The sequence below is a fragment of the Phyllobates terribilis genome, unplaced genomic scaffold, assembly GCF_046119375.1.
Source record: "Phyllobates terribilis strain yellow unplaced genomic scaffold, ASM4611937v1 Scaffold_5__5_contigs__length_657084704, whole genome shotgun sequence".
NCBI lineage: Eukaryota > Metazoa > Chordata > Amphibia > Anura > Dendrobatidae > Phyllobates > Phyllobates terribilis.
Genome location: NW_027362765.1, coordinates 88,283,145 through 88,305,159, shown reverse-complemented (window position 1 = coordinate 88,305,159; position 22,015 = coordinate 88,283,145). Strand labels below are relative to the sequence as shown.

At 41.8% G+C, this 22,015-nt stretch overlaps 1 protein-coding gene across 5 annotated transcripts in view; it reads right to left on the bottom strand.

Annotated features, from left to right (window-relative positions):
- Positions 1-12,941: 12,941 nt before the first annotated feature.
- Positions 12,942-22,015, bottom strand: part of KCNJ16 (potassium inwardly rectifying channel subfamily J member 16) — an 82,716-nt gene continuing 73,642 nt past the window's right edge. For all 5 annotated transcript variants that reach the window (XM_073682530.1, XM_073682531.1, XM_073682533.1 and 2 more), the window contains exon 2: positions 12,942-16,101. In XM_073682530.1, coding sequence (XP_073538631.1) covers positions 14,658-16,067 — 1,410 coding nt within the window. In that variant the 5' untranslated portion in view covers positions 16,068-16,101 and the 3' untranslated portion in view covers positions 12,942-14,657. The remainder of the gene's footprint in view (positions 16,102-22,015) is intronic.

The window sequence follows — 22,015 nt, the reverse complement described above, 5'->3', positions numbered from 1 at the left end:
ATGCATGCACTTCACCACCCCTTTCATGTACTTGTCCATCTCCAGCAGTCTCATAGACAGTGAATGGACTCGTGGCCATGCATGCACACCACCACCCCATTTATATACTTGTCCATCTCCAGCAGTCTCATAGACAATGAATGGAGTGGCAGCCATGCATGTGCACCCCTGCCCAATACATGTACTCATTCATCTCCGGCAATCACATAGACAATGAATGGAGTTGTGGCCACGCATATGAACACTGCCTCCTTCATGTACTCGTTCATCTAAGGCAGTCCCATAAACAATTAAAGCAGTGGTGGCCACTCATGCGCATCACTGCCCCATTCATGTATGAATGAAGTGGTGGCCACGGTAGAAGCATATTATTTATACGCCAAGTATGGTGGGCCCTGGCATCTGCGTACCCTGAGGGCACTGTAATGACACCCATCAGTTGCAGGTTATTTTTCTCTAATACTGAAAAGCACCTAAGACAGACATTATAATGGGGGCACCTATCTGCAGAAAGTGAAGGGGGATGTGTAGGCACTAAAGGGGACATACCTATGTTGTAAAGGGTGTCCAAAATTAGAAAAATGTTTCATCATCCAGAAATGGCACCACCCCTGTCTACAGGTTCTAGGTAGTTTAGAAACTCTGCACCATTCACTTCACTGGAACTATGCTGCAGTACCAGACACAACATATAGTCAGGGGTGGTGCTGTTTTTGTAAGAAAACCTCCACCTCGAGACACAGTCCCTATGCATCTGACTAGGTGCCCCTTGCACATATGTGTTTGGAATACATAAAAGGGTATTCCCATCTAATAAGGTGCAAAGACCCTCCACCAATCCAGATAAAATGGGCCGCGGTGCCGATCTGGTGCTTCAGCCCCTCTACATCTTTTTCTCCTGCATAGCAGTCCAGTCCAACTTGGCTGCCCTTTAAGTCTCAGAATCGGTAAGAGTGGGTCCTGGTGGTCGGGCGTCACCAATCATAAAGTGATTGTTTTATAAAATGGTGATACACCTCTTAGAGTGGCTGACTTGTGGCTGAAGCGCTAAGGGGGCACACTTGTGGGTGAGGTGCGTAAGGGGGCATTGTAATACTTGGAGATAGTGATGAGCGAGTATGTTATGTTAACCCTTTCGCCGAGTATGCTCGGGCCGAGCTCTGAGTATTTACAGCTGCTCGGTGATATGGTTGAATCGCTCCCGTGTGCATGATTTGCAACTGTTTGACAGCTTTATTACATGTAAGGAATGTCTATTTCTTACACATTCCTCACATGTATTAAAACTGTCAAACAGTTGCAAATCATGCACACGGGAGCGATTCAACCATATCACCGAGCAACTGTAAGTACTTGGTGCTCGCCCGAGCATACTCGGCGAAAGGGTTAACAAAACATACTCGCTCATCACTACTTGGAGGGGTAAATGGGGGCTTATGGTGATGCTTGGTATGATGCATATTTATTATAAGAGGCGCCGCATAACTTTCAACTCTATTCTAGGGAGATGTTTCTATTTTCAGATGTCGGATAGTTTCCCGCTAGGAACCAAGGGCACTTACCAGGAAAGGGGTCCTTATACTATGGGACCTTTATTCCACAATATCCCTCCGTGAACCACAGGACATCCTTCGTTGTTGTAAATCTAGTGAAATGTAGAATATTCCGGCTTTTCAGCAAGGACTTATTTGCAGATTCTGCTATTTGCAAATTCACTGCGTCCCTATAATGTGCTCGAAACGGAAGGGATGGAAGCAGTAAAACATAGAAATGCATGTAAACCTGTGCACTCCCCGGAAAATGTGTGCGAGACACTATTTCGTCGTGAGATCCACAAGAGGGCGCAACACTCAGAGAGACAACACATAACATCTGAATGCAACTTGCAAAATCCCTCTGACCTGCTGTGATGATGGGTAATAGGCACTGCTTCCATATTGCTAATGATGCAGGTACATTCATTAATTACTGGGGAGATGTGAGGGGTGATTTATTGAGGGTGGGAATCATGGTGACGTTTTAAATTAGCGTCAAGAAATAAAAAAAATTGCCAAAAAATGAATTTCCATTTGCTGATATTGCACATGACCCAGTATAATCGTGAAACATGTTGCGCTGACCTGCTACTCACAGCTATTTTTACCATAGAATCATTCATTTCTGTCCCTTCTCTGGGAAGGGGGGGTTGGTGTCATATTGACATGTGGGGTCAGTGATCAGGAAATAAATTGGATTGTCAGGTGTGGACAGATTCTGGAATGCTCTAAGGCTTCCTTCACACTGGTGATTCCTGTTAAAAAAAAAAACAGTACTGATGAGATCCATGGTCCGTGTCCGTGTGTCATCCGTTTTGTCCAGGAAAAAAATGGATGATATTTAAACTATTTATAAAGTTTAATTGTAAGAAATTTAACAACACAGGACTTGCAGGAGGGAGAACAGATGAGATAGATTGATAGATAGATAGATAGATAGATAGATAGATAGATAGATAGATAGATATGTAGCTACAAAAATGTTGTCAGTGCTTTGCATGTGTTATTGTCGCTACTTTGATGTATCTACTAAATAAAATAAATAAAAAAATGGCATGGCCTCCCACGTAGTTTTCATAACCAGCAAAGGGAAAGCCGACCACTGGGAGCTGATTTTACTAGAAAGGGAAGGGGCCATTAGCCAAAACTGTTCCCTGGCTATTAATAACAGCCCACAGCTGTTTGATTAGCGTTTACTGGCTAGATTACAGGGGAAACCCAGAAAAAAGTTGACATAGGGTCCCACTATAAATTCTAACCAGCAAAGGGTAAACAGACAGCTGTGGGCTGATATTAATAGCCAAAAAACATTAATAACATCAGCCCTCAGCGGCCCTAGAAATGGTGTATCAATAAGGTGCTTCAAGAGCAGGTTCACTGAAGCTGTGTTCCATGGGCAGTTCACTGCGAGCCGGTACGATGAACTGCCATGACCTCAGTAAGAACACTGCTAGCACTGTGATGTCATTGAGTTCACCGCAGTTCATCGTCTGGGCTCGCTTTGAAGTAAGCCTGGGAACGCAGCTTCAGTGACCGGCGGTAACCACTATGAGGTCACCGCTCATCACTGAAGCTGCGCTCGCAGCACCTCATTGTCTCATGGTTTGTAGCCTGAATGGTAGCGTCAGGCCACTGTTCAGGTTGTAAACCAAATATCGCAGAGGTGGAGTCGGGCATGGGACAGTATGTCAGACAGATGAGTATTATGGTTGTTTTTTATTTTAGTTTTTTTACAGGGGACAAGCCTTCGTTGGATTAGGTGTTAAGGTGAGTATAATGTGTTTTTTTATTTTATTCTTAAATTTACACTTGATGTAGCCAGCGGGGGCTAAATACAACTTTCATCATTGTCCCCTGTTCGCGCTGATCTCAGCGTGAGCAGGGGACAATGATAGAGCTGCCTCCAGCAGCCGGGGCTCAGCGCAAACAGTACCGCTGATTCCCAAGCGCCGGTACGTGTCACGCCGATGACACAGGGATGTAATCCGTGCTGTGCAAAAAAAACTGACATGTCTGTGGGATTTTCACATGGACACACGGTCCGTGTGAAAAATCTGACATATGTGCACATCCATTGAATACAATGTGTGTGCGTATGTCTGTTTTTGCGGTCCTGGCTGGATGTGAGGTTTTTATGTCCCTCCCAGTAATATAGACTAGATGTGAGGTCTGTTTGTCCCTCCCAGTAATAATGCTGGATGTACTTTCAGTGTGTTCCTCCCAGTTGTATAGGCTAAATGATAGCTTGGTGTGTTTATCACAGTAATATAGGCTGGACGTGAGCTCTGCATGTCCCTCTCAGTAATATAGGCTGGTGTGAGGTCTGTGTGTCCCTTCCAATAATATAGGCTGGATGTGAGCTGTGTGTGTCTCTCCCAGTAATATAGGCTGCATGTCAGCTTTGTGTGTCTCTCCCAGTAATACAGGTTGGTTGTGAAGTCTGTGTGTCTCTCCCAGTAATATAGGCTGGATGTGAGGTCTCTGTGTCTCTCCGAATAATTTAGACTGGATGTGAGGCCTGTTTGTCCCTACCAGTAACATATGCTGGATGTACTTTCAGTGTGTCCCTCCCAATACTACAGGCAGTAATATATGCTGGATGTGAGCTCATTGTGTCCCTCCCAGTAATATAGGCTGGATGTGAGCTCATTGTGTCCCTCCCAGTAATATAGGCTGATTGTGAACATATTACTTCCCTCAGAGTAATGTAGACTGGATGTGAGTTTGGCGTGTTCCTCCCAGTAATATTTGGTGGATGTGAGTTTGGTGTGTTCCTCCCAGTAATATTTGGTGGATGTGAGTTTGGTGTGTTCCTCCCAGTAATATTTGGTGGGTGTGAGTTTGGTGTGTTCCTCCCAGTAATATTTGGTGGATGTGAGTTTGGTGTGTTCCTCCCAGTAATATTTGGTGGGTGTGAGATTAGTGTGTTCCTCCCAGTAATATTTGGTGGATGTGAGTTTGGTGTGTTCCTCCCAGTAATATTTGGTGGATGTGAGTTTGGTGTGTTCCTCCCAGTAATATTTGGTGGATGTGAGATTGGTGTATTCCTACCAGTAATAGAGGCTGTATTTTAACTCAGTTTGTTTCTCACAGTTGTACATGCTGGATATGAGGTTGTGTGACTCTCCTAGTAATACATGCTGGATGTAAGGTCTGTGTATTCAAGATACAGTTGTCTTCACCTGCTTCCATGTATCAGCACACCAGAACTCCACTTACTGTATTTCTTCTTTGTCTATATCCCGTTTTCTCTGCTCTCCCAAAGATTTTGGATTCTTTCTCCCTATCCACTACAGATTGGTGTACAACACATCCCCCTTTCTTCTTCTATCTCAAATGTTTTATCCAGAAAAGTGGAATGACTGAAAATACAGTTGTGTGAATGAGCCCTAACACTGGAAACAGGGAGGTTAAATAAAGGACTAAATGACACTTCAGCAGCAAAGTGGTAGAAATTTTTTAAATAAAACTATTCAGAAAGTAGCTTGACTTTGCACTTAGAAAGTAAAAGAATGAAAAATGCCTTTAATATTGGATAGTATGGCTCTATAAAAATACCCACTCTGCAAGAAAAACCTTGCATTATTAGCAAAGTGGCCTATGGGTTAGGCTATGTTAGCCATCCTGACACCATACTGGGTTGCCCAAATAGCCACTGGTTCGCAGAAACAGCAGTTGTTGTATTGTTAGAACACTTTTGCAGTGCATTTTGCAGAATCCATCAGAGGTATATGTACAGAGGATTTCTAGATGGATGCTTCTGTGGACACCTCTGCTACTATCCAGCGCCTGGGTTTGGCCACTTAAGTCATATCCTACGGCAAGTACATAAAGTGATAAAGCCATGCAATTTCTAGCAAAAACTGGGTCATACTGAAAACCTTAATAACTGTAAAAGTGGCACTCTGATTAGCTTTCGTTTGCAACACCAGCCCTGGAAGCAAGATCGACATCAGCACTCTGTTTCTGGAAAATGATAAGGGGCAACACCAGCTTGACACTCGTCAAAGAGAAACTTTACCCCCCAGACTTATGGAAAATCTGAAAAGTGTGTACGATGCCGAGAGGATGAGTGTAAACCACATCAACACTGGATTTGACCAGTGGAAATTCAATTCACCATCTGGAAATCTGATGAAAAATCCATCAGATTCTAGAAGAATATTTCTTGCCCAAACTTGGAAGATTAAGGATCTAAGACTATCTTTCATGTTTTCGGCCCCCTAGTCCCCATTAACTTTTTACAGAATGGTGAGCAGCATTTGGAGGATGATACTTTTCTGGTCTCGTGTGGAAGAAAATCTTGTCTGACTTGCTCAAAATACAACCTCAGCTCCATTCAATTTTCAGGGATGAATGAGAACCTCCCTAAGGGAAAAGTCACACGGTCATATAACTCAGATGAATATCGCACCACACTTATGTTTCCCCAGTACAGGAAAAAAAAAAGTTTTAACCCTCTGCAGAAACGGAGACTCAAATGCTTCTACGTTACATGACCAAAAATATGTGGACATATAAACGTCACCTCAGTAGGTGGTGGTGGACCATCTCATTCAAAAACCAATTACATCATTATAGACTTAGAAGAGTCTCATGGTCGTATAACTCGGATGAGAATCGCAACGCAATGTTCAGACTGGTGGTCAGCCGGTCATCTCTCCCGATCAGAGTGTGAAATACATGCTGTCATGCTTGGGTCAGGAGAGTCAATGGCCAGTCCAAGCATTGTGTTGCGTTACTTGTCCGAGTTATATGGCCATGAGACTCTTCCCTAATAGTCCTTATGGAGACATGGGGGTCTCCCGTGGACATAATACTACTCAGACAACACATAGTGAGGGCAATACTTCATTGAACCACAAAACAGACATTAACATATAGAACAGTTCCAGCAAATATCCAAGATGGTGCAAAATTAGAGTTTCACCCTTCCACTGACTCGCCGCGATTAGAGCAGCTGCAACTCCGGGGCTTTCAGGGCCGATGACCCCCACCAGTGAAACCCCGCTTTTGGCGGGCACCCACAGAGAGGAGGTAACAACAAGCTTAGGCAGCTGACAGTCCATTGAGGAACGTGTCCATGTGACTGGATGGTCCCAACCTGGCTTTTCCGAATGTCTACATGGAACCAGATGACTGAATGGTCCCAACCTGGCTTCTCCTGAACGTACCCATGGGGCCTGGTGATCGGAGGGTCATAATCCTAGCTTCCCAAAACATCTCCATGGGGCCAAGCGAACGGATGATCCCAACCATTTTGTAAAGTTCCTCTCAGAAGGATAGGGGTCCTTTTTATATCCACATCTGTGGTTCATGTCATCATCCACAGGTCAGGGGGCTCATCTCTCATTGTTTGAGCATTTAATTTATTTGCATAGTTTGTCCTCCACTGCTCTGCAGGTCAACAAAGCCACAAGGACTTATACAATGGTAATCAACATATTAGAAAACATCATTGTGCAATGACCCTGCGTCCCTGTCTTGCAAAGTAAGCAGACAATACGTTGCAGTAAATATCAACTCAAGTGTCAGCATCCAGGCTTATACAAACCAAAGAAAAACACATAAATTCAAAAGTCAACATAAAGATAATAGCGTATGTCTCCTGGTCTACTGAATTTACATCTGGATAATTAAGATTTAATTCTGTGTCGTCACTGTTCTCCGAAAAGTATCAAGTCCTTGCAGCCCCTTCCCAAAGTCTAGTAGAAGAAATGAAGGTGTCTGAGTAGCAGAGGGCTGATCAAGTCTATAATAATGTCCTTTTTTTTTTAATGAGATGGTCCACTACCACCTACTGAGGTGACATTTGTATGTCCTCATACTTTTGGCCATATAATGTAGAAGCATTTTATTGGAGAGTCTCCCTTTGTACAGAAGGTTAAGACTTTTATTTTCCTGTACTGGGGAAACAAGTGCAAAACACTTGTGTCGGATATCTCCTGAAGACGTCTGGTGCACAGACGGTTCAAGACAAGTCATCGTCGCTCATTGAGCCTTCGACAGAGTTAAATTCAGAGCAGGTGCTGTCTTCTCTTTCACACTTTCTAATCTTACCTTCCACATTAGCAAGCACGTTATTGCACACATTTATGCATTATTTTCTCTGTAGGGACAATCTAAGTTTCCTTCTATGTTTACGATTGCCCGAAAGTTACTGGAGCTCAGCCAAAACAGTTCTTTCCAGAATGAGTATCAAGTCATAGAATCATAGAATCATAGAGTTGGAAGGGACCTCCTGGGTCATCAGGTCCAACCCCCTGCTCAAAGCAGGATTCACTAGATCATCTCAGACAGATGTCTGTCCAGCCTCTGTTTGAAGACGTCCATTGAAGGGGAACTCAGTCAGTAAGATCCGCAAGAAATGAACTAGAAGAAAATGTCTAAATGTGAAGTCATCTCTACACCCATTGTTAACCTTTTATGTACAATACTCCTCTTTTTTTAAATTCATCAGTCTTCTAATATTCTATGGCAAGGTTACTCAACTAGTTTTAGCAAAGGGTCACTTACCTGGATATCCGGTCAGGTAAAGGTCCTTGCTGACTTGTTAACATTTCACATATCAAGATTGCTTATTTACTGATGGGAAAACCCCAGACCCCTAACACAGACCCTTTTTAACTAATTCAGACCCCAGACCAGAACCATAAACTCATTCAGACACCAGATCTAAAGAATTATTCAGAGTTTTGACCCCATAAAATCATTAGAGTAACTGTCATTTTAATTTTTATTTCATAAATCAATAGTAGACATGAAAGTAAGCAACTTTGTCATATCTTATCAGAGAAATCCACTTATTTCAACCTTAATTCATGGGTAACCTCTGTATTCAGTGAAGACATATCCATTACTGAGATAGGAGATGGAAGTTGGTGCTCATAAAGTTCTATAAAGAAAGTAGGAGCTAGAGGCTGACACAGACATACTGCAAATTCTCCTGAAATGACAGTTACTGTTCTCCATAGAACTTTATGAGCACCAACTGTATGCTGTAAGTCTGTATTCTCTGAAGATGGATTTTACCATCAATTGAGATTTTTGAGAATGAGCGATCAGTCCAGGAGGAAAATGAGTAGATTTCTCTGATAAGACATATTACAAAGTTTCTCATTTTCATGAGTACTTTTGATTTATTATTAAAAACAATTAAAATGACAATTACCCTTAAAGAGAATCTGTCAGTAGGATCAACTCTCCTAAGCCGTCTATATGGACTGCAGTTCATAGGAAGCTTAATAAAATGATACCTTGATATCTGCGATCCATTGTCTTTTTCCATAGAAATCCATGTTTTTCTTAATATGTAAATGAGCTGTTAAGATCTATGGGCGGGACATAGATCTCCCTGAGAATCTGCCTCCAGAGATTATTTTAAATTAAATGGGAATTACTAGTGTGAGACATGTAGATCCAGAGAGCAAACTGTCAGTAATTACATGACTCAGACTGGTGACGCCCCCTTTCATTTAAAGTAAGCTCTGGAGGCAGATTCTCAGGGAGATCTATGTTTGGCGCATAGATCTTGACAGCTTTTTTACCTGTTAAGAAAAATGTGGATTTCTCGGGAATAAGACATCGGATTGCAGATATCAAGGTATCATTTTATTCAGCTTCCTATGACCTACATGCCCATGGGTTGAGCCTACAGATAGATTTCCTTTAAAGACACCATAGCTCTAAAGTCATTCAGACTCTATAATTAATCCCTAATATGAATAAAACTCCAAAAAAGACTGCTAAAATTAATGAAGTTCCCAGCAGGGGGTGCAGTGTTTGTGCTGATGTTAATACTAGAAAAGTTTCAGACTCTGCAGTTATGGAGTCAGCAGAGCCAGTGGCGAGTCTGATGGTCCCCAGTGCAAAATTTGGACCTGGGCACACAACTGTATGTTGGTAAGATATATGGGCTCTTGTAGCATTCTAGATCCTATAAAGACATATGTGTTCACCACTTTGTGATAATGTCCCCCGTCCTGTAATAATATCCCATTCCTGGGATCCTTCCAGTAATAATACCACCCATCTTGGGCACCATCCTTCCTGGTATAATGTTCCTAATCCTGGACCCCTTCTTGGTATAATGGTCTCCATCGTGTAATAATGTCCTCTGTCCTGGGCACATCTAAGGACACACATCAATTTGAAATTGGTGGTGGCGTCGGCGGGTCTCTCTCTCGCACCCTCTGCGACTGAAATCATTACAACCCTGAGCACAGCATTTGTGACTTTTCGGCCCTCTGCTCCTCAGCACTTGTTGACCCCGCTCTGTAACGTTACAGGGTCTCCACTTCATGGCTGAGTTGCTGCGGTTCCGTCCACTTCTCCTTCCACTCACAGGTGATGGGGGATATTTAGGAGGGAAGAAATGTCATAAACGGACTTGTTGTGTCAGTGACTCCTATTACAGGACCGCACTGGTATCAGTGAGCTCTCTTATAAATAGATTCAGGACACGTTTCAGTATTTCTAGCAAAACCTCTTTACATACACCAGATGGGATCTAGCAGATTTTCTAGAAGATGCAGGCCTTACCTTGTATGACCCCGCTTTCCTGGAGGGGCGATGTCTCCTAGACTAAACTATAGCCAACGGCTACTAACCTAATGCCTTGCACCTGGGCAGCGGAGCTGTATAGACATGTCCATCATACTTCTTGTTCTGCTGCCCACAGTTGAGGACTGTCCATTAACCTACGCAGGGTAAGGTCTCATTGGGATGTCCGTTTTTCACATACATGTTTTATTCGTGTTTTTCACAGATAGAACAGGTACGTATTATAGTCTATGCGGCTGCTCGCATGTCAGTAGCTTTTTGCAAACTGTGTCAGCAAAAATATTAGAGATGTGCATTTTTATTTGAGTTATGGATCAAAATTGCCTGTACAAGGCTATGGAAAATCACGTGTGTGATCCTATTTTTGACATTGTAATGGGCAGGAAAAGTTTTGCAATTTATTTTTCTTTTTCTTTTCTACCATATGAGAAAATCACTGATGATAAAAATGTTGTCTCGTAATTTGGCATATGGGTGTTGTCAGGGAAATATTGAGAAATATTGAAAATCTTTAATTCTCCCCTGTCATAGATATTAAGAGAATGTTGGCCATTTCTTTCAAGCCCCTCTTCATCCCTCTCTTTTCCCCCGTTTGTCATAGGAGAGCTAACAGTCCAGCATCTGTCTCTCTGCAAATTATCACCGACAGTAGAAGTGACTTGTAAAGCTACAACCTAATTAAAATGTGAGGGTCTTTCTCCCTGGCAGAAAGAGGGGGTGATTAGACACAGGCTGGCGATCAATTTACACGTAACTGTTGGAGCTTGATTCCCGGGACGTCAAAGGGAGTTTTAGCCGAAGCCCCAGTCCGACCGGAGCCGATATGAAATATGGAATAACTGAAGTTCCATAATTCTGATAAGAATGGGACCTATATTTTTAGTGGCAGGGACAGCCAAGAAGCGATATGCTTATTTTTCCATAGCTGTAAGCCCATCCGTGGAGCTGTAGCGCAAAAGGACCAGAATAATGGGTCGCAAATACGCCATGCGTGGTCTCTAAATGAAGGTAAAATCATAATGGAAAAAATGGCGTCGTTTGCAAGCTTCTGCGATCAACGAGCGATAAGTTATCACAGAAGTTAGCGTTTTTAATAAAAACATGAGGGGTGGAGCCCTGCCACATATATTGAATCATCTCAGCGATCGTATAGTAAGTCTCTTCCTTAATCCTTATTATTTTGTGTAACTGCTTATGTATTGTATTGTCTCCTTTGTAAAATCTTGTATATTTTTCATAACACTGCCTCCCTTTTGGATTAAATATAAAATTTAATAGTTCTGTTTCTTTTGTCCTGTAATTGTTCCCTTCCCCGAAGTTATACGCTACCAGAACGCAGGCGTCCGGCCAGGCCTGTATTATATTTCAAACTTGGCTGGTGGTGGCCGCAAATAATATTAATAATTGGGCTATCGTGAAGCTGACAGTGACCGTACGGAGGGCATAAACACATATTCCATGCGTTGGAATCCAGAGGTGTGACGCCATACGCTCACTGGTCGCTTGCCGATACCTACGTAGAGAATAGTGGGAACCGTGTGCTCGCATATCCCTGACAAAATCCTGACACAGTGACGGCAACTGCGAGATATTGCATGATCTCCAAGGTGTCATCTCTGTGGAATCCTTGACAGGTGTCAAGGAGGTGGGAAACCCCATTTGGAATACCCCTCTACAAACCAACCGTATATTGCATGTTTTATTATATGTGATAAGATTTTGTCTTGTTTTGCAGCTGAAACATTTTTTTTTTCTGGCCATCACCGGCCTTTGTATGGAAAAGTTTATATATTTGTAAAACTGGAATGCCTTCTTGGGGTTTGTGCATATGGAGTTTTGCTAGGAGGTTTTGGAGCAGAAATTGAGTGGAATCTTTCCAAATCCTCCTCCAAATTTCAAAACTCATCAACAATGTTGCGTTTCCACTCGCTATCAGCTCTGAAAACTCAGCAAAAAGTCTCTGTGTGCACATAGCCTTAAGGATACGTTGACACTGACTTATCACCTGCAGACTTTTTTAGACTTGAATGGGCGAGTCCCATCCGAAATACGGAAGAAACTAGTGTACAGTGCGATTTCATGTGGACATTTGGTCCGTGTTAAAAAAGTCATCTGAACTGCCTCATTGAGCGTCATTGGTCCTAGTGCTGTCAGTTTTTTCCACGGAAAGCACTTTGATTGGAGATACGGTCGTGTGAACATTATGGTGTCTGAGAGCTTCTGTCTGAAACTTTGTAAATTGAGACTCAGACTTGCCCCTGACAAAGCGAATGGTGGGAAATGGAGTACAGAACAGGCAACGTTGGACTCCTTCTTGCCTTTTTTCTAGAAGTGCTCATCTATTAAGTCGGACACAATAGCATAGTACACTCCTTTAGTTGCATGATTTGGACTCTGCCTAACTGAAGTCAGTGGCTCCATTCGGCAAAGACCACCTTTGCTTTTTTTTTTAGGGATTTGGTTGGAACCCACTAATAGAGTCATGAATGGGCAGCATAACACAGAATGATCGCTGCCTAAGGCCACGGCCCCACTATCAGTATTTGGTCAGTATTCGGTCAGTAATTTTTCTCAGGAGTGGGAGACAAAACCATGAGTGGGTGATAAATGCAGAAGTGGTGGACTTGTTTCTATTATACCTTTTCTCTGATTGTTCCTCACCTGGTTTTGTCTCCCTCTCCTGAGAAAAAATACTGACCGAATACTGACCAAATACTGATAGTGGGGCCGTGGCCCAAGGCTTCTTGTGCAGTACTACCATCAGCATCGAGGTAATTTGCTCTTGCAGGTGATCTACGAAAACAACCCTGTAGGCCACAAAATAATCCCCTGAAATAGAAAACATGAGGTGCCGTAATCTTTATTGATGTGCACAACAGTGAAAAGAAATCTCATAAAACAAGGTCACGGTCTGTAAATGATGGGTGTATTCATTGATCTGAAAGTCTTGGCTGCTCTGTCACTTCCATATAATGATGGAGAGACACAAAATGTCCTTTTTATAACACCACGTCCTTTTAGACCATTTGTCCTTTTAGAACAAAAAGGGTCACGAAGTCATCGTTTTTGTTTCCACCCTGATGTGGTGCTTTGGACCCTCCAAAAAAAAACCCTCCACAAATCTTAGCTTCCTGCAACTTTGTAATCTAAGGCTCATTTACAGGGGCTGATTTCTGATAGTAAATGTGCCCGATCGACTTTATACAAGTTCACACAGGCTGAAATAATATGTATGGGGACAAAACGGTCATTAATACAATCGTTCTGTCCTTACACTGTGTGCGTGTTACCAGCAGAAGAAATAATGTGCTGCCAACAAAGATTTCAATGGCGGAGCAAAGTCATTACTACGCTGGAGGATTATCAGGAACAAGCGTTTTTATGACCGCAAGTCTCCAGATTATCGGTCCTTTTAAATGGTCCTTTAGGCATGGAGCAAATGTGGAGTGAAGCCAGAGTGAATTTTTGCAGGTTTTACACATTTCCACCATCAAGTTTCTTAATGAATGAAAACCATTGGGTGACAACCACATCAGGAACCAATTTTGGTGCCCACAAGCACTTCTCTTCTTCCAACACAAAACAAAAGCATAATTAATACTATCTTATTTGCTTGCCAAGCTGCATCACAGGGAAAGCTATACAGTATATGAATATGGTCTCGCGGTTTAAGTAAACTCGATATAAATGGTTTTCTGGTTTCACTTGGCTGAAGTTTGCTTAAGTCAAACCCCCCCCCCCCCCCCGGTCTAGGGCAGACACTCCACCGTTGTTCTTGAGGTCTGTTGTTGACTTATGCGCTGACGTCACGTTGACAGCGCTGCAGACAATAACTGAGCTCAGCAGCTGTCAATTCGGGCTGATCTCACCAATTGGCTGCAGCGCTGTTGACAAGACATCAACACGTAAGACAATAGCAGACACCGGGAACAGCGCTGTCGATGAGATGTCTACACTGCAGACAGTAACACACACCAGGATCAGTGGAGAAGACTCAGTGCTGGCACTGGAGAGAGGGAGTAAAGCACAATTTGGTTGTTTTTTGATCAATCAAGGCACGGGGGTTTTCCAAAACTGGAAAATCCCTTTAAGTCCGTATACGGTTCTGTTGTGCTCTACGCCCAGATCATTGGAAGTCATGGTGTCTTTTGGCCATAATACAGACTCATAATACAATGGGACATCGAGGCAGTCTGAAGATGGCACAAACACAACATTTGTGCAGAGATGCTGATTGGTGATGGTCATCGATTGTCCATAAAAGCATATGTGAGCATATAAATGACATGATGATAAGAGTTGTCACTGCGCTTTACAAGAACCTCCATCATCATCTACTGTTTTCTCACATTGCTGAAATATCTTGAATTTCTTCAAATACTTCTGTCATAAACACTCAACCATTGGACGAATGGAAGATTTTTTTCGACCATTGCAAAGTCTTAATAACCTAGATAGAAGGTACTATGCTTTGCATGTCTGGAGAGATGCAACACTTAGTAACTGTCCCGGGATAAGCCAGCTAAGCATTACTACAATGTAATTAATGATGTTCTTCCATTACAACTCTAATGACATTTTGCTCAAAGTCTTGAATACTTTTTGGTACGAAATGCCTTCTGCATCTTCTGCAGTTGGGTCAGGGTCTATGAGGTTTTCGTAGTTGCTGTCTGTAGTATCTAGAGATGACACAGTTGTTATGCTCTGAGACATGCTGGAGACACCATTGGGCATTGAACTTGGACATGCAATGTTGAGCACGTCATTGGAGAGTGAGGTGGTAGATGAAGCATCGTGCAAGATGTTGTTCATTGAGCTGGTTGACTTTACAGTGGACAAGACATTTGTTATCGATCTTGGGAGTGGGCTATTTGATAAGCCATTGGACATGTAGCTGGTGGAAGGACTTGCGGGCATGTTATTGATGTCCAGCTGCTTTGCACTGCAGAACGGGGTGTAATATTCAGTCATTTCCTCGAATTGCTCACCATCGATTTTATAATGTTTTTTCTTTGCTAACAAGATATTGTTGAATCTGAAGCCCCAAAGGATTTCACGGGGCAAGTAGGATGTTCGTGACTGATGGGACGTTCCCGTGGAATCCCCTGTGTAGATGAATGTCACCAAGATCTCAAATCTGTCGGCAGCCACAGCTTTCCGATCCAGAGCATATAAAGGACTATTTTTGTCAATAACATGGACAACCGTGACCGGTGTGACCAATATGATTTGGTCATTGACCAGTTTGAGATCTTTGTATTCCATTACAATTCCTTTCTCATGATCTTCATTATAGCGGAGCAATTGGGCCCTCACGTTTCCCTCCACCACATGGTTTGGACGGAAGTCACCAATTCGCCACATAAGGCAGAGCTGTCCATCCCTCAAGCCAACAAGAGCAAAGTAACTGAAACGTACTGTCTGGGCCCTTTTCCGAGCAGTAGCCATCTTGGCCATAGCGACACCTATTATGAAGGTGTCAATAATACAGCTGAATACTGATTGCAGAGTGACCAGTATTATTGCCAAAGAGCACTCCTCCGTGACACAACGGCTACCATAGCCAATGGTTGTCTGTGTCTCAAGTGAGAATAAGAACGCTCCCGAAAATGTACGTACATTGTCAATGCAAGGAGTTATCTCCACGTTGCTGAGATCGCCATGATGTAAAGCGATGATCCAGAAGAGTAAGCCAAACAGAAGCCATGATAAGACATATGATAATGAAAATATGATCAACATGTGGCGCCACTTCATGTCAACTAACGTGGTGAAGATGTCAAGGACGTAACTCTCCCACTCGCCAAGGATGCTCTTGAAGTAGACGTTGCAGGTGCCATCTTTTTGCATAAAACGATGCTGGTAGGATTTCCTGTAGACCAGACTGTGTTGGTACCATGTGTGCTCTTTTACATTGACTAGCTTCCATGTATCTGTAACTTGAGTCATCTTGGCTTTCGAGGTGGACATTCACACAACGTTATATTCTTCCTTCACTCAACTCCTGAAAAAGAAATAGTTTTGTAAGAATTATTTTAAACTTTTTTTTCTAGCTTTATGGAAAGACATATGGTTAGTGGAAAGGGTGCAGATTGATTCGCAGGATCCAGTCCAGAGGCCGGTTTGATATTCTGTGGCTGACAGACTTAAGTCCTAACAATCGCCTCCTCCTACCTGCTGGCATCCGCGGCTCCTCTTTTTGGAGCGTGTTGCACATCAAATATCGCGGCAGGCCAACTAATCAAGAGAAGAACCACGAATGGTGGAAGGCAAGAGACAGTTCTTAAAGATCCTGTCCGGCAGGCACAGGTTCCTAACGTGTCCGTTGGAACTGGGCCTTGTGAATCAATTCCCACCATCTCTAAATCTGACAATTATCATGGTGAGCTTTAGAGGACCATTCTAAAACTTCTCATTTGAGTTTCAAAACAGCTTCCTTATCCCACCCTTGACCCCTGGGGGACACAAACTATGAAATTCTACTTCATGGATGGGAAGCGAACTATTTTCCTAATAGGATATACACGTGCCATAAGGGTTCATTTTCCATTAAAGCTATACCAAACCACGAAAATGAACTTTCTACCATGTTTGTCCCCCCCTTTTTTTTTTCTTCATTTTTTTCTGAAGTCTATATTAACAAAACCAGACGTTCACAACCAAAGTGTGGAAAATAAAGAAACAGCAATGAGATTTCAAATGGAAAACACGCTCATGGTTTTAATTGTTTTCACGTTCACGTCTTCAAACAATAGTTATTTTAGAAATAACCACAAACATCGGGGAATAAATCCGCTTAAATCAGAAGCTACTGGTTGACTCTGCTCTGGATTACGGAGTGAATATTTTTACATCAATTGTGTCGGTTTATAAAAATGCTAGAACACCACTTTCCTGAAATAATTACAAAAAGGTTCTTTTGGTTCTTGCATGATGAAGTTTGCATGTCTCAACAAGACTAACAAAACAGCAGATGATACCGAGAACATTCTCCTAATTGTCACAATCACACAAAAAATGCAGCTGCACAGCGCAGCCGGGGACAGCGCCAAATATAGCAGCAAATTATTCTTCAGAACAGATCGCTTTCACAACCCAAGAAGACATAAAGAGATATGGACACTTTTTCTTCAACTTTATAACGTTAATTTTTTTGAACAGCAGCTGTTTTATCTTAATAGTTGACCTGTCTTATAATCCCAGACACAATACTCACCCCTGCGTCCATAGAGCAAACCTCTAGCCAAAAATCAACCCTTGACTGTTCCCAGATGATTCTTGTATGAATAAATAGTATGTATAGTATAGGATTAAGTAAATTAATCAGCTCTAAATTATGTATAAATAATATAACTTCCATGACAGAAATATAATACTGCCTCCTATGTACAAGAATATAAATACTATTATACTACCCCTATATACAAGAATATAAACTACTATAATACAACCCCTATGTACAAGAATATAACTGCTATAATACTGCCCCTATGTACAAGAATAGAACTACTATAATACTGCCCCTATGTACAAGAATATAACTACTATAATACAGCTGCCTATGTACAAGAATATAACTACTATAATACTGCTCCTATGTACAAGAATATAACTACTATAATACTGCCCCTATGTACAAGAATATAACTACTATAATACTGCCCCTATGTAAAAGAATATAACTTATAATACTGCCCCTATGTACAATAATATAACTACTACAATACCGCTCCTATGTACAAGAATATAACTACTATAATACTGCCCCTATGTACAAGAATATAACTACTATAATACTGCCCCCTATGTACAAGAGTATAACTACTATAATACTGCCTCCTATGTACAAGAATATAAATATTATTATACTGCTCCTATGTACAAGAATATAACTACTATAATACTGCTCCTATGTACAAGAATATATCTACTATAATACTGCCTCTATATACAAGAATATAATTACTATAATACTGCCTCTATGTACAAGAATATAACTGCTACAATACTGCCCCCTATGTATAAGAATATAACTACTATAATACTGCCTCCTATGTACAAGAATATAACTACTATAATACTGCTCCTATGTACAAAAATATAACTACTATAATACTGCTCCTATGTACAAGAATATAACTACTATAATACTGTCCCTATGTACAGGAATATAACTACTATAATACTGCTCCTATGTACAAGAATATAACTACTATAATACTGCCCTATGTACAAGTATATAACTACTATAATACTGCCCCCTATGTACAAGAATATAACTACTATCATACTGCCCCTATGTACAAGAATACAACTTTTTGGATTTTTCCCTAATGAACAATACTGAGAGTGGGAGTTTGTTATAGTGAAATTTGCTTTATTTCTTCTCTGTGAATTTAAGCAATTTACATGAATTCTGTCTTGCGTAGAGGGAGGTTCCCGAGTGTTGCGCGATCGGGAATTCCAAGCCTCAATAATGGTCTGGAGATGTAAAATTTCACAATAAAAGAATTTCTATTTAAACATTAAGAACTCAGACGTAAATAGCACGGAGCGGCAGACACTTACACAAACTTAAAAGTCATGCAACGAGGCAGCAATTTGCTCTTGAATATCTTAGAGAAATAAACTCAATGACATTTAATTCCTCTAAGTGAAACCAGACCCCATAAAAAACGCCATGGAAGCACTGAAGGTTGACGCTATAATAAGCACCAGAAGTCTAGAGTTCAGCCCATTCTGTTTTCCTGTGGATCGGCACTCAGATTCCACCGGCTTAGCACGTAATAGTGCTGTCCAGCAGACGGCCGATTAACCCGTCAATGGCGAAACACTAGAGGATGCGTACATGGGATTGGTGGGGGTCTCACCTCTGACGGCATCACTGCTAAGGTGATTGGATGGTCCCAGCCCCTTTACTCTAGTACCACGTCCATACCTCTGTGTGCGTACTGCAGCCTAGCGCCGTTCATGTGCGTGCCCAAGATTGCAACAAAAATGGCGCAGTTTTGTAAAAAGATTTATCCACTAATTTATATGCAATTATTATATGTTATGAGCATGTAGCAAAGAGCCTGCGTGTGCATCCGTATGTATGTAGTGATTGTACATACTGTATGTATGAGTGGATGTGCAAGGTGAGCATTTACTGTATATGTGCGAGCATACTTGTAACTTAATCCATGGGCGAATGCATGTATGTAGGGTCTATACATAATGTATGAATGCATGTATGTAATTTATATTTGTGAGCATGTATTTGTTTTCTTGTGGGACTGTGTATGTGGTATGTATGAGTATATATAGTGTATATATATATATACATACATATATATATTGTAAGGTTGCAGCTGGACATGTCGTGGATGGGAGGTATGTGTCCCCAGATTGCCAAGCTTCGGTGATGTAGGATTCGGAGAAGCAGGCTCCAGCACATATAGTGCTGAGAGGTGTTTAATGGGCCCGGATTATGGGTCCGGGTTTTGCGAGCTGCTAAAAGAGCTGTGCAGGATCTGCTGCTCGCTTACCTCCAGTCCAGGTCTGATTTAAGGCAGCTTGGGCTGTCTTACACTGTGTGTGTTATGCAAGGTGAGCAGGCCTTGCATGTCCTGCTCAGACCTTCTGAAGTCAAAGAAAAGCCCTTGCATTTAAACCGCTTAGCCCGTGCATTATTGACTTGTTATCTTGAGTTTTGTTCAGTTATACTTTTTTGTACCTGGAAAAGGCTGTTAGAATTTGGTTTATGGACGTTTAATAAACCCGCCTGTTTGTTTGCACCAACGAACTGCATCCCTTTGTGTAAACCAGCACCTACCACAGAGCCGATTCTCCACAATATATACATATATACAGTGAGGAAAATAAGTATTGGATACACTGCCCATTTTGCAAGTTTACCCACCTACAAAGAATGGAGGGATCTGTAATTTTTATCATAGGTATACTTACATAGTAACATAGTTAGTAAAGCCGAATAAAGACTTGCGTCCATCAAGTTCGACCTGTTAGTTCTGTAATTGCTAAAGTTGATCCAGAGGAGGGCAAAAACCCCAAATGATTTGGCCAATCTTCACCTGAGGAAAAATTCTCTCCCGACTCTGAAACCAGCAGTCAGAATAAATCCCTGTATCAACCTACTATTTTATTTTATTTTTAAGAATATGCTGAAATCTGCCTGGTATCTAGAAATGCATCCAGTCCCCGCTTGAACTGGTGTAGTGAATCCGACATTACCATCTCCTCACTCAGTGAATTCCATATTCTCACTGCTCTTACCGTAAAGAACCCCTTCCTATGCTGGTGCTGAAACCTTTTCTCTTCCAGTCTTAGTGAGTGCCCTCTTGTTACCGTAATATCCCTCCTTTTGAACAAATCCCTGGCAAGATCTCTATACTGTCCCCTAACATATTTGTACACATTTATTATGTCCCCCCTCAACCTTCTCTTTTCCAGGCTGAATAGTCCTAGTTTTGCCAACCTCTCTGGGTATTGCAGTCCCTCCATTCCCTTTATTAATTTTGTTGCCCTCCTTTGTAACTTTTCAAGCTCATTTATATCCTTTCTATATATTGGGGCCCATAACTGAGCACAGTATTCCAAGTGTGGTCTGACCAGTGCTTTGTACAGTGGAAGAACAATGTTCTCATCCTTTGCAGCTATACCTCTTCTGATACATCCCATTACCCTGTTTGCCCTTACAGCAGCGGCCTGACTTTGGGCACTCCAATTTAGTTTGCTATCAATCAAGATGCCCAAGTCCTTCTCCATCTCCGAATTCCCCAATGATTTCCCATTCAGTGAGTACTGGTGACTTCCATTTTTCCTTCCCATATGTATGACCTTACATTTCTCCTCGTTAAACCTCATTTGCCATTTAATGCTCCACCTACCCAGCTTATCCAAATCCCTCTGTAGGTCTGCACTGTCCTCTTTTGTATTAATTGTTTTACATAACTTTGTGTCATCTGCAAATATTGATATTTTACTATTTATCCCGTTGACTATGTCGTTAATAAAGATATTAAATAACATTGGGCCTAGTACAGACCCCTGTGGTACCCCACTAGTGACGCTTACCCAATCTGAGTATATTCCATTTATAACCACCCTCTGCCTTCTATCCCTTAGCCAGTTAGCTACCCACTTGCAGACATTTTCCCCCAGCCCCATCATTCTCATTTTGTATACCAACCTATTATGTGGCACGCTATCGAACGCTTTTGAGAAGTCGAGATACACGACATCCACTGGTTCCCCCTGATCTACTCGAGAGCTAACCTCCTCGTAGAAGTCAATCAGGTTTGTTTGGCAGGAGCGATTCCTCATGAATCCATGTTGGTTCGGGATTAAAAGATTATTAGCATCAAGATGCTCCGTAATTGCCTCTTTAATGAAGCTTTCAAAAATTTTGCCCACAACGGACGTCAGACTCACCGGCCGATAGTTTCCGGCGTCACTTTTCGCTCCCTTTTTGAATATTGGCACTACATTCGCCTGTCGCCAATCAAGTGGCACAGACCCAGTCTCAACAGAGTCCTTAAATATAAGATATAACGGTCTGTCTATCACATTACTTAGTTCCCTTAGTACCCGTGGGTGTATGCCATCAGGTCCTGGTGATTTGTTTATTTTAATGTTACTGAGGCGTTTCTGTACCCCAGCTTGGGTTAGATTAGTCATACTTAGTGGAGGATTAAGCTTGTCACTTCTCATTTCTCCTGTTAGTTCGATTTCCTTTGTGAAAGTTGTCGAAAAAAAATTATTTAATAGATTAGCTTTATCCTCATCTTTCTCTATGATTTTGCCTTCCTCACTTTTTATCGGTCCAATATTATCCGATTTAATCCTTTTACTATTTATATACGTAAAGAACAGTTTGGGATTTGATCTACTTTCCCTAGCAATACGTCTCTCTGCTT